Raw genomic sequence first — 12,302 nt, 5'->3', positions numbered from 1 at the left:
ACGTTTCCCAGCTCGTCCTATACCCTCCGCGCCCTTTCGCTACTACAGCCACCCTCTGCACCCTTCCTCTTACTCTAAATCTCCGTTGTTTATTGCAAATGGATTCCGCATCATGATGCCCGGGTGGCTCGACGACCCTATTCAAATGCGTGTTGCCCGCCCATCCCGTTTACAGGGTTGTTATTGCGCGGGGCTGATTGCCCCCGCGAAATCTTCCGAATAATTTATTTTCTGCGATAAACGACTACGTCGACGCTGCAACTGCGGTCACGGCCGACGTCATCATCGCCCCAGTCGGTCTCGCTCGCTCGAAATCGCTTGGCGGCTCCCGCGGATTTCTCGTATAATCGGGGGGATCAGTCAAGTCGCTCGGAAGATGAGAAAAATTGAGCAGCTTCCGCGGCCTACGTGTATTACGCGCGTATTAGAAATAATGCGGTTGGGCTATTAGCGCTCTCGGCCGTGTGTCCGAGTGTCCAGTTGAGTAGCGCTTTACTCTGTTATTTCTTCATCCCATCTCCCTCACTCTCTCTTTGTTCGCTTGGCTCTATACTGGACCAGCACTGACCTTGGTAGCTCTGCCAAAATGCGGACGCTTGCCCGAGGTCCAGTCCCGTGTATCCCCATGCGTGTTTCTCCGGGGATGATTGACTCTCCCGATACTGCTGGCTCTGTTGCTGTTGCTGAAGGGGTTGTGGCGTCTGTTGCTGTTGCGAGGGCTGCTGCTGCGTCTGCGAATGGACCGGACTCTCCTCGGGTGGTTCCGTGCTCGTGCGTGCTTCCGCCGTCACGTTTTCTGCAAACAGATCAAGGAGTCGTCACTCTACTGCACACGCAACACGCATAACACACGGATTCGCATTCCTAAGGGTTCCTCAGGCAAATTTCATTCTACGATCCAGCCGCGGACTTTCTACCTAGGCCTATATCTGCCCCGTCGAATAGGGGTGGCCTCCCGTTTCGTTTGATTTGAAATTAATATCGCGACTCCCTGCCACTGACAGGGTTAATCAGCCGGCGAAAACGGCAAGGTTCTACGAAACGTTATATATCGGAATGAGAGATTTCACTTAAAGGGTTTCGTGTTTGAGTTTGGTAGTGACAGGGAGGGAGGCTGGGAGGCCGAGAGATTCGGCTCGGCTGGGGTTGAGACAAGAAGCAAGACGTTCGTCGTTCCAAGAGGAGGGACGGCGCTGAAGGAAGCGACGGTGGTTGGTTGCCGGGGATTGGGATTCGGCTGCTGCCGGCTGGCTAAGTAAGGAATCGTATTCTGCCGGGTGTCAGTCTGTTTGCTCTGTCTGACGAATTAATTAATTTCTCCTTGGAGATTAGGCGAATTGGCCCCGGGGCCTGGATATTCTCCGCGGTTCCATTTCGACCATTTCAAAAGTATTTTTTTTTTGTCAATGTCCTCAAACTATCGCAACCCTATCCAGAAAGTGGTAAGACCCTCGCCGTCACTCTCTTACCTGTGATCGCCCTGACTTGCTCGGACGAGGCGCCTGTTGCCTTGAGTGCGTCCTCCAGCTGATTGCGCCTCTTGATCTCCAGATCCAATTGATCCTGAAGACGCTTCCTCGCCCGACGCTCCTTCTTCAGTCGCTTCTGATACGCCACTGCAACAAAACAACAAGAGGAACGGGCGTTAGCTCGACACGCTGCGATGATCTCTGCGGGACGGACGCGTGCCAGGAGGATCGTTAGGACGAACCCTGTGTCCCCAGGTGGTGGAACCCTGTCGAGGATCCGACCACGCTTCGAATTATCTCCGCGTATCATTCGACCGCAGGGGGTTCCACGGGTTTCAGTGCGTCTCAGCGCAGGGGGCCTTGGAAGTCGCGCTCAGCCTCCAGGCAGGGGTCTGATGGTTCAGTGGCTACCGGCTACGATCCAATTCTCACCTGTCCCAGGTCAGCCTTTGCTTTTTCCCTTTTAATTCTCTTTCCCCACCTTCCCTCCCTCCCCCCCCTGACCACCGGCCGATGATCGATCGCGACCTCGCGCAGTCCTCGAGGACTCTGTCAAAGCGGAGGACGTCGCCTTGGACACAGTGACGAGTGCGGGAATAAAGGAAGTCAGAAAAGAAGCTTCGAGAAGGAAAATAGGAAATAACGAATGGAAGAAGCGAGCGAGCGAGGGCGTCGCATTGTCCGGCGTTTCGCCTCAGGTTAACCTCAGAGCCGTGTCGAGATCGCGGCCACATAAAGTAGATGCACCGTGCATGTGGAGAATGAAGTCGGGGGGAGTGGCGGCGGGTGGGGAACAAATAAGTGTGAGTCCCAGCGCACGGGTGAACATTCTCATGCACAGAGCGATCGGTTCGATTGGCCGTCCCCGACGCGGCCCCTTTGAGCTGCTGGCTGCTCTCCTTCTGCTCGCTTTAATTATTTTCCGTCATTGTGAACCGGCGCGTCCGGCCATTGTGTCCCGCGCGTTTGCCAGAGTCTTTCCGATGCCACGGCGCGGCCACGGCACGTCGAGTGGATCCGCCGGTGCCGGAGCGCGCTTTGTTGTCCAGATGGAGGATCCCTTTTGATCGGTGGCCCCCTTCCTCCCCCCTGGTGCCATCCCCGGTCCAATCGGTGGCACCAGGGTCGACCCGCGAAACAGAGCGAAATCTCGAGCCAAAGTCGGAGGGAGCAATACGTCATCCTCGCGCAGCATCCTCCGTACGGTTTTCTTGCGCGTTGGCCCACAGTAAGTCCCCGCCCGTTGGGCCCTTTCGACATGCAGAGAAGACGAGGAGTCCCGACAAAAAAGTCCCTTCGTCACGAACGTGACTGACCGGAGGACGAGGAGCGCGTCTCGTTCCGCAGCCTCGGCTATCATCCTGATTCTTGCTGGACCATCATGCTGATGGCTGTGGCCATTGGATATTCTGCTGCACAAAGGAGTCGCGGACTCCGAGTGATCTCGTCCTCTCGAACAACTCCAATGAATTTGTATCCCGATCTGGACCACTAGGTACGCTCGTTATCGAGGCTACTCGAGGAAAAAGTGAGGATCGGCCCGATTCCCCTTTTGTCCAGGGCCGAGGGGAGCGATCGGATTCGCGGGGCGTCCCGACGCCGACGCGTACGGCCTTGACGTCGCGGAGGTCCTTTCCCTGAAGAGTGGCGGGAAGCGGGAAGCGGTAGCGGCGTGCACGTATGGTTTAAGATTACTTTCTCTGACAGGAGATGGTAGCCCAGGCGCGTAGGTGCTGCGTCGCCGTGGGCGTCTTGCGCTTACGACGCTACGCGCCGGAATAGCGCGGGACTATCGCTAGCCGAGAGCAGCAAAGGTGGTAAGAGCATCGGCTATAGGCGCGTATCCGGTGCTGGTCTCAGGATCGTAGAATCTGAACACGTGCTATGCGATAGCCTTAAGGATTATGGGTAATATTTGCCCCTGCTGATCGGTAGGTGCAGCGATACTTCGATATTGCTGCAAAAGGATAGGTTAATGCACCGAGTGCACCGAGCGCTCCGATTGGCTCGAAGTGACCGACAATCGTTGAGAACCTCTGGGTTGTGATTGATTCCCGGCAGACAAGGCGCAGACAACCCTTTGGCTCTCCTCGCCATTCTATCTCTCACTGTCTCGTCGTCTCACCGTCCGTGGCCCTCTCTCTCTCTCTCTCTCTCTCTCTCGCCGCGCGGAATAATACTCAAAGATCTTTCTGCCGCCCTCCGAGCAGGTCCCTTCGCGGGAGCGACGGACGAGGGGGGAGAGGGAATCCGTGGAGGCAGAGGAGGACCGGGGGTAGAGGGACCGAGAGCGCAGCATTATGATGCAAAGATGGCGCGGTGGCGGCACCCTAGAATTAGCCTGAGCACTCGCCATTGGTCGCCCGGCAAACCACTCCTTCGGTAACAACCGACTGCATACGTTGCATACTAAGGATGCACGCGAACCGGCAAGGAATTGCCCGTCCTTTCCCTTCGTGTGTCGAGACTCCTGAGTGAGCCCTCTCGCTCCTCCAGCATGTCCGCCGCGACGCCGCGACGCCGCGTCGTCCATGACTCTGGACCTTCCGTCGTCCACGACTTCCCGAACTTCCACGTCCGGGCTCCCCCTCGACTCCCCCGGCCCCGTTGGCCCACCTAGAACCTACCGCAACGGCTACCTAGAACTAGACTCCTCGTTCCCCGAAGAAGACGAGGGAACGGAGGGACGACTGTTTTTCCGTGATCACCGCTGACGACCCGGGTGAGTCTTTCGCAGCCAACCAAGAGAGGCCGGAACGCGGACGACCGTAAGAGGAGTCTTTATGCCGCGGATGATTTGCGAGCGGGAGATGCTCGATTACTTTTAGTTAGCAGAGACGATGGCTCTCGCATCAGGGTCAATAATTCCTCCGGATGGAACGAGCTCCCTCTTTCTTTCCTTCCTCCAGATCGCTCCCGCCCCTCTGCCTCTCGCTCTCTCTTCCGCCGGGTATCTTCCAGTTTTTCTACCTTCTTACTGGGATGTAACTGACGTGCAGCCGTAAAAGTTGCGCCAAGCAAAACACGAGACACCGTCGGGTCTACAGCGCGCAGAGTGATTACGGCCCAGTATCGGCCCTGCCGATAATCGGACGATTTTTCTCAGCTTCCTCGGAGACTAAGATTAGGAGGACTGGGGAGGTCGCGACCCCGTTGAACTCGTAGGATCAATTGTTAAGGACAATCCACAGAAGTTATCGCCCGCTGAGTGAATCCTCCTTTAGATTCCCATTCTAGTCGATGATCTCAGGCGGACCCGATGCAGATCGAAGATAGACCAAGTGCCGATCGTACTCGGAGGGGTCCGAGGGATGAGCTGGAGAATGGAGCTCCAGGAAGGGTGGTCCATTAGATAATGCAGTCAACAGAGAGCAGCCTCTCATCAGGCACGTCAAAACACATCAGCTACCGCTGTGCGCTCACTCAGAAATCCCGGCGACCCGCGACCCGCTGTCGCTCTCCACGCTGGACCCTGGATGCTGGACGTCGGGACTCCCCACGTCGTTGTCCTCCTCGTTCTAGAGATCACAGATAGACTCTCCCTCACGAATCGATCATTCGATTACCGATCCGTCATTTCCATTCCGATTATCAAGTACAGCCAGTATATGCATATTTATCTCCCTATGCCCTATATCGATCTGCTAGATTCGACTTTTAATTCTGTCGGTTTCCACGGGCGCGACGAACATCGGGCTATCGTCCATTCTCCGTCGTGACGTCTCGCTGTCGTTATCTTATATTTAAGAGATTTTATAATTTGACGTGTCTCACTTTAAACTGCTTTGCTCGTGGACTGTCCGCAGTATGTAAAGAGGAGTACAGGCGCGTCACAGGCGCGTTACAGCCCATGACACGCAGGGCCTACACACACGGTGGCCCTCGAATGACTGGAGCATAACCCCTATCTCTCAACGCGTTGTCTTGCAAACAATCAAAAGCCAGTAGCAACATGGCCGAATCTAATCAGGCCTGTACAAACTAATATAAGCGGTTGTACACAGCATGTCTTACGCCAGCGGCGACTGTATTTAATACGCGAAGCTCCGGCCCCGACTACGGGAATAGCAATATGATTTACATTTTGTGGTTATATTGACCATTCCCGCCACCTGCACCAACCGTCCCGACGCCCGAGGCGGTGCTAAGAATGACCGGGTTCTTCGGGAAAATTAATATCGGGCCTGGGACTCCCACCCCCGGGCACCTCTGGGCACCGGGTTCGTTAAACGCTCGAAAACTCTCGTATACCCGACTATAGATATTTATTCCTTATACTTTTCTAGCGGGTGTCCATCTCGAATCATCGGCAGTATGGACCGACAGTTTCATCCGCTTCGGAATGTATCTTGGGCTTGGCTCTTGAAATCTCTAACCCACGATGAGTCCTCTAACTAGGCGCAACCCTCTCTTTGGCGCAATTGGGGTTCTCAGGCACCCACTGGAGGAACCTGTTCCGCGTTGTTCTGCCCAGGAACAGCATCTGTGCTCTACGGCCCGATATCCATACAAAGCCGTCTGCTGAATAATATTACACTTAACCCGTACCACTCGGATGATTATAGTTGGAGCAACGTCGATAGTAGTTAGAGCGTGCATCCTGTGGAATGCTAATTCGACGTGTGTCTCGCAGGCCGTTCGATTGTCCGAAAGAGGGTGTTAAAAAGGGATGAGAATAGGAAGAAGCGGATGAAAAAGATGAAATTTAAGGGCAAGGGATTTCTAGGTTATCTCTCACTCGTCCCTCTCCTGCTTTCCATTCAAATATCAATTTCCCAGTGACAACTTTTCGCCCAGCATTTTCCTTCTCTCTCCCCTCCTTTTTTCCCCGGCCATATGGAAATGGAGATCGGTCATCGGAATCCAGTTTGCCAGTAGAAACATCCCGAGAGGGTCAGCTTTATCCGCTTCCCAGCCTCACGACCGTTTCATCCCTTACCACCAAAAAAAAAGCATCCCTCATAACCCCACGTATAGCCTCCAAGCCTGCTTTCAATATAAACTCAAAAGCTTCTCGCTTTTACATATTATTCTTACATCCATCTTCCGCTCGAGTCGCAATGGGATATGGATTCAAAGGAATTTCATCCCTTCTGGGCTTCTTAGAGTCGGCCAATCGTCCAGCTAAATCGTATAACGGATCGATCTTCCTCTGTCTTCGTTTTTACATTTTTCCCCATACTTTAGAAAACGCAAAAGGTTCAGCCGATTTTCCAAATTTCCCGAAGCAACCCGACGAAGGACAAAGGGAATAACACGATAACGAATCCACGTGGGCAGTGGAGATAAGAACTGCAGCCAAGAGATCTGTGTGGTCTCCGGCACAAGACGCGGACTTATTCTCAAGCAGATTTGCAGTGCTTGAGTTACGCGAGTAAAGTAATATGAAAATATTTACCCCCTGAATGACCGTGGGTCATTCGAGACCAGGATCTTATTACGTTGCATGGAAACGTAATATCCAAACCTACCGAATCCGGGGATTCAGTTTCTTAATGGCGTGAGAGATCGCACGAGTGTCTTATCCGTTTCGGCTGAGATTCGCCAATCACTTGCGCGCGGATTGAAGTCATACTGGAATTAAATAAAAACTAGCCAACTAGCAGATATACGGTCGCCGAAGGGCAGCGACTAGAGTCACGGTTGTTCATCGGTACAGACCCCGCGTGTCACTATCTCGGATTGAAAGGGAGAAGGGAGAAAGGGAGAAAGAAAGGGGGGTGAAGGCAATGGGATCGGTATCTTTACCGCGTTCCTTTATCGGCCAAAGGCAGCAGCAGTTTTCGGGGCTACACCCTGTATAGGACGCGTGTTTTATTGCCCGAAAACCGACAGATATCAGGATTATGTGGCCCGTCAACGGCGCGGGTACCAACCCTTGGCAATCGAGGGGGATGCCAACCTTAAGAATTTCTGTATTTTTTCCAAATTTTTGGAGCTGCTAACATCAGGAGCATCCACGTCATCTGCCGTGTCCTGCCAGAGCACCCGCAGATATTCTCTTCTCTGGATCTTCTGGATTCAGTCTAGGTCCGACGAGTTCTCAATATATTTTTTGTTCATTTGTTCCGAGGACGATATCGGTGGTTAACGTCTATTATCCACCCCCAAGAGTTCTCCGTAAGTAGGACGGCCCTAAAACGTCCTCCTAACCCTTTTTCCACCGTCTCGGTTCCTCGGCTTCCTTTTGTTTCGCTCGTGCAGCGGAGGCCATTTAAAAAAATAACCCGACATTAGAAGCCGCTTATTTTATTTTATCTGTCTGCCCACGATTACGACGATAACCATCTAGCTCAGCGTTTTTCGAACTTTGCAAAGTCCTCGCGCATCCAACCATCGACCGCCAAGAACCAACCAGCAACCAACACCATCACCATTATCACCACATACTACTACGGTCTGCCAACAAACGCGATTCATTTTATTCGGTTAAACCTCCATCGCTTCCCTCCTCCTCGACCTCCTCGATCTAACCTCCAAAGTAACGTCCCAGATTCCGGTTACGGCCAATAAAGGTTACGGTCCCAGGTTCCTGTCCAAATTGGCATTTTACGTTCGATTTCATAGGGACGCCAGGGCAGACATAACGCGATGCTGTCCTCGTGCTTCTTTCCTTACATTTTTCCCGTCCCTTCTGCTTATGTAGTTTATTTTTCGGAACATTTCCCATCGACCTTACCAAGATCTTCCTATTCTCGATCCACAGTCGACAGCGACTAGGAAAAGGAACGGGCGATGCATGGGATCCATGGAAATTAGGAGGCCGTTGAACCGCCGATACGTTTCAAACGCGAAGCACACATAGATTATCGGCGCGGAGCACCGATAGTGATATAATGTTTATTCAACTAAAAGCCAGCTTTTTTCACTCAGAGTTCTGTACCCCCCCTCTGCACCTCAGCCGCGGACTGGGGTGAGACTTACTACCCCATGACATTTTTCCCCCTCAGGCTTACACAACCATCCTACACCCCGTAGAGTTTTATTTTTTTTTTTTTTTTTTTTTTTTTTTCATTCCCTCCACCCTGACACGATATTCCAGCAATCGAACCTAGTGAATTTTTCTGATAGGGAACAATACGTTTCCATGTGATATTTCATTTTTCTCGCTGTCCTCACCCTAAAAAGAAAGGACGTTAAAGCGTGCTACGGTATGCGTACATGTGTGCTCGTCGAGGACGAGCTGGGTAGGGTAGAGGGTGAAGAAGGGAAACCGGAGACCCCGTGGAGCATCGACAGGGAGTGTTTTAGCTTATCACGTTTATGCGTTTAATACCTCCTGTAGGGTCCGTCCCCTGGGACACATACGAGCGCTTAATGGTGATTTTTTGTCACTATATGAGCATTTTCACTTCGTGCCGATACGACGCCTCGATAGGTCAACGGCGACACGTATTTCTTTGACTTTCTATTTTTTTCTCCTTTATCCAACTTTTCCTAGTCCGTATATCCCGTTCGTATGCCAGCCGACGTAGCCACCCTGACGACGTCGATCCCGAAGACGCGTGAAGGGACTCATAATAGGATCTGCTAAGAGGGTGCCGCGTTGTACGCGTTGTACTTCGAGACGATTCCGAGGACTATCGGCGACAGGGCTTGTTTTCGCAGGGGTTGCTTCTATCCAGTAGGGTGCACCGATTACAGCGTGAAGCGAGGAGTTGGCGAAATTGAAGGAGTCGCGGAGGAACCCGGCTACCAGTCCGTTACCTGGCGTCCTGACGCGCTAGGAGGGACGAGAGAGACGAGAGACGAGGGAGAGGCTGGAATGGATGCGTTCGTTGTGGTATATGGAGATTCCTTTTTTAATCTTTATCGAATACGTGTCTTACCGGCGCTCAAGGGAAATTGAATTGTGCCCTTATACGGGCTGGCTGAAATTGGGACGCGCGTGTCGTCGAATATCGACACGAAAACGCGGAGTATAAGTAAAATAGGAAGAAAGGGATAAAGAGAAAGGGAAGCGGAGCACGGGTGAGATCGAGGGAAGCGAATAAATAAAAAAAAAAGGGATCGCGAAAATATACAGTATATACGAATTAAATTCTTAAAGTTAGGTTAGCGTATATAATATATTTATATATGGAGTGAGCTGCATGCCTCGAGTCCCGTGACTTTTCAGATCCTCCTGAGGAACCTCACAAGGGAGCCAATATTAATTCTCATAAATTTCCTTTCAAACCGGAATGGATCTGCGCACCCTACGCGTCCCATTTCTTACAAAAGGCTGTTTGCCTTTTAATCCGAATATGCAAAGTGCCTTGTATTCTCTTGTTCCAATCAAGTCACGTAGGACGCTTCTGTAATATTTAGTGGCTGTTCCAGGAGGTCCTTCCTTTTCCTAGGAATCTCCAAGGACCTCCGTAGAGTTGCAAGCTAGAAACTTTTTACTTTTTGGCTGAAAATGTGGCGTAACGTATTCCTTTTCTTAACTCGATACCGATAGTGAAAAATCCGAGAACGAACTATCTTCGAGAACCAACCTACGTTAACCTTCGGCCGTCCAGCCTTCGCTCAGGCGTCTGCAAACCAGGCGAGTCAGTGAGAGTCAGAATCAGGACGATTCAGACAGAACGAATCGGACGTATCAAGTCGAAATCCCTTCACCAATTAATAAATTGGGAGACTCACCGGAGCTGGTGCAGCTAATCCGTGAAGGCCGAGAACTGTATTCAGCGGACACTTGGGTGGGCGCTGCACTAGGACACGGCACTAGACCTCCGGAACACTCACAGGAAATCGCGAGAGAAACGCGAGAACTTCCTATACCGTACCGAGACACAAGTAGAAAAACTGTAAACAAATAGCACGGGAGCGCGAGTCAGTTCGTGACACCTCGGTCGGTGTCCCGAGACAGACTGCCTTGACAAAATAGCCAAATTCGAGGACTAATCATTCTGATTGGTCGAGATCCTTATAGCCGATAACTCTTTCTTTCCGTCGAATAGTCCCTTTAAACCAAATCGAAGGGAACCAGAAAGCGAGAACGTTATCTGAATCGGTAGCCGGAGTCGCCTTGTGACCGTGATTCGAAAAATGACGTCACAGTGGATATATCAGATTTCATTTTTTAATAACATTTCTTTCTCACGACTTAGGGAACGTTTGAAGATTCCTTGAAAAACAGGAGGATTTCTCGAAGCGACTGAACGCATTCCCTTTATTCCTACGAAACTCATTCGCAGCCAGCAGGGAATATGGATGGCTCCCTGTTTATTCAGCGTAATGACTCGGCCGCTTATTGCCCGCAATGGTAGACGGTAATAGTAACCGCAGTGAGAACCGCGCGCGGCCGAATAGTTCGGAGCACCCACTTGGCCATTCCCTTTCACATTTGTTTGCCGCACTCTTTATCGCGCCCCGAGATTGCCGCATTAAACTTCCAGCAAAGAGAATATAGCGGCTGCAGCTACATTGTGCACGTGGAGAATCCCCGAACCAGAGGAGCACGACGCGCGTCGTCGCGACGCGTTCCGGTTCGTTTTCATGAAAGGATTTCAATTAGCCAAAGAGGGATGAGTCCTGCGATTGAAAACATAGTGCGTCCCTGCTAACTCTGCACGAAGGTACATATCGCGGGATACCGTCAGAGGCACAGCCAGAGGGTGCCGACTGCGTTTGTACCGACCGACTAGAAAGTTTAAGGCAAAATAGAAGAGGCATCATTTATCGAAAACTGTTTAAAGCCACGAAGAGAAGGAGCAGGGAAGGAATAAGAGAAAAAAGGAAGAAGGGATGGAAGCTATACTCGTCGTCAGAACTGGTGGCAGGTGGAAGACGGGCGACCTACCCGATCTCGGCCCCGGCATTCAAGATGCCGGTTACCGGGTATTGTGTTACACGTCGTGTGGCCCCCGACTTCTCCCTGCCTACCCAGAGTGCGTGTCCACAGCCTTATTATTTATCATAGGATCGTCCGGCCGGACGACCGTGTTCTCGCGTAGCTCTATAGTCAAGAGGCACGGAAGGAGGACGACAGCGATCGGATGAGTAGATTCTCCGGTTCGCGAGAATGTCGTAAGGTTTGAGCGGATGTGACAACAGTTGTTGCCAATCCGGCTGGTTGTGTCTGTCGACGTAGACCAGGTTCCTGGGTGCTCCGGTCATCGATGAATAAGTCCGGTGCTCGAGTGCTTCCAGGAACGGGCCCAAGGAGGGCTTCTTGGGTGCATCTGGAAGGCTTCGTTCTCTTTGTAACGATCTTTCAAATTATAACGCGGGGTCCCCGCTCGCTCTTTATTTCTACCTTTCTTCATCTTTCTCGCAGCCTCGCTGACAATCCCCCCGCCCTCCCCCCGAGAGACGGCAAAACGTTAAATCTCGAGTGAGCGCTAACTAATATCTTTGCGAGGCAGAAACAGCTCGCGTAATTGTCTCAAAGCGAGTTTCCAAATTTCAATCAGCCCACCCCATCTTATCGCTACCACTACCACTACGATCCTGTTCTCACTGTCGTCGGCGTCGGTGCTGGCGGCGACACCGACGTCGACGGCCTGCCTACCCCTGTGCGCGAAACCATCCAGGCATTATTATTTGCTCTCAAGTATAACCGGTTCAGCCTTCACCCTCGACTGGGCTTTTCCAGTCTTTGAATCGCGCCCTGTCGCCCCGACCGCCGCAGTTATTAATATTTGTCGACAATTACCAAGGGCCGGCCTCTTCCCCTGCTACCCCGAGCACCACCCCCTCGCCCCCCACCCGTCGCCTAGAACGGGTCGCGCTTCTCTTGCTACCCCTTTAATTCCACATCCCGACGACCAAACACGTTCAAGGAAATTGATCGGGCGATTGTCTTTCCGACCCTCCCTTCGCGCTGTCCTCTCCCTCTCCCTGCCC

At 52.1% G+C, this 12,302-nt stretch overlaps 1 protein-coding gene across 3 annotated transcripts in view; it reads right to left on the bottom strand.

Moving 5' to 3' along the window:
• LOC107268126 (dachshund homolog 2) overlaps positions 1-12,302 on the bottom strand; it is a 148,313-nt gene that overhangs the window by 7,134 nt on the left and 128,877 nt on the right. For all 3 annotated transcript variants that reach the window (XM_015740582.2, XM_015740584.2, XM_015740583.2), the window contains exons 9-10: positions 1,470-1,616; positions 569-796 (exon numbers count right to left, since the gene is read on the bottom strand). In XM_015740582.2, coding sequence (XP_015596068.1) covers positions 569-796; positions 1,470-1,616 — 375 coding nt within the window. The remainder of the gene's footprint in view (positions 1-568; positions 797-1,469; positions 1,617-12,302) is intronic.

This window comes from Cephus cinctus, unplaced genomic scaffold (genome assembly GCF_000341935.2).
Source record: "Cephus cinctus unplaced genomic scaffold, Ccin1 Ccin1_scaffold0471, whole genome shotgun sequence".
Classification (NCBI taxonomy): Eukaryota; Metazoa; Arthropoda; class Insecta; order Hymenoptera; family Cephidae; genus Cephus; species Cephus cinctus.
Note: the sequence above shows the minus strand (reverse complement) of the source record. Positions and strands in the feature narration are given on the sequence as shown.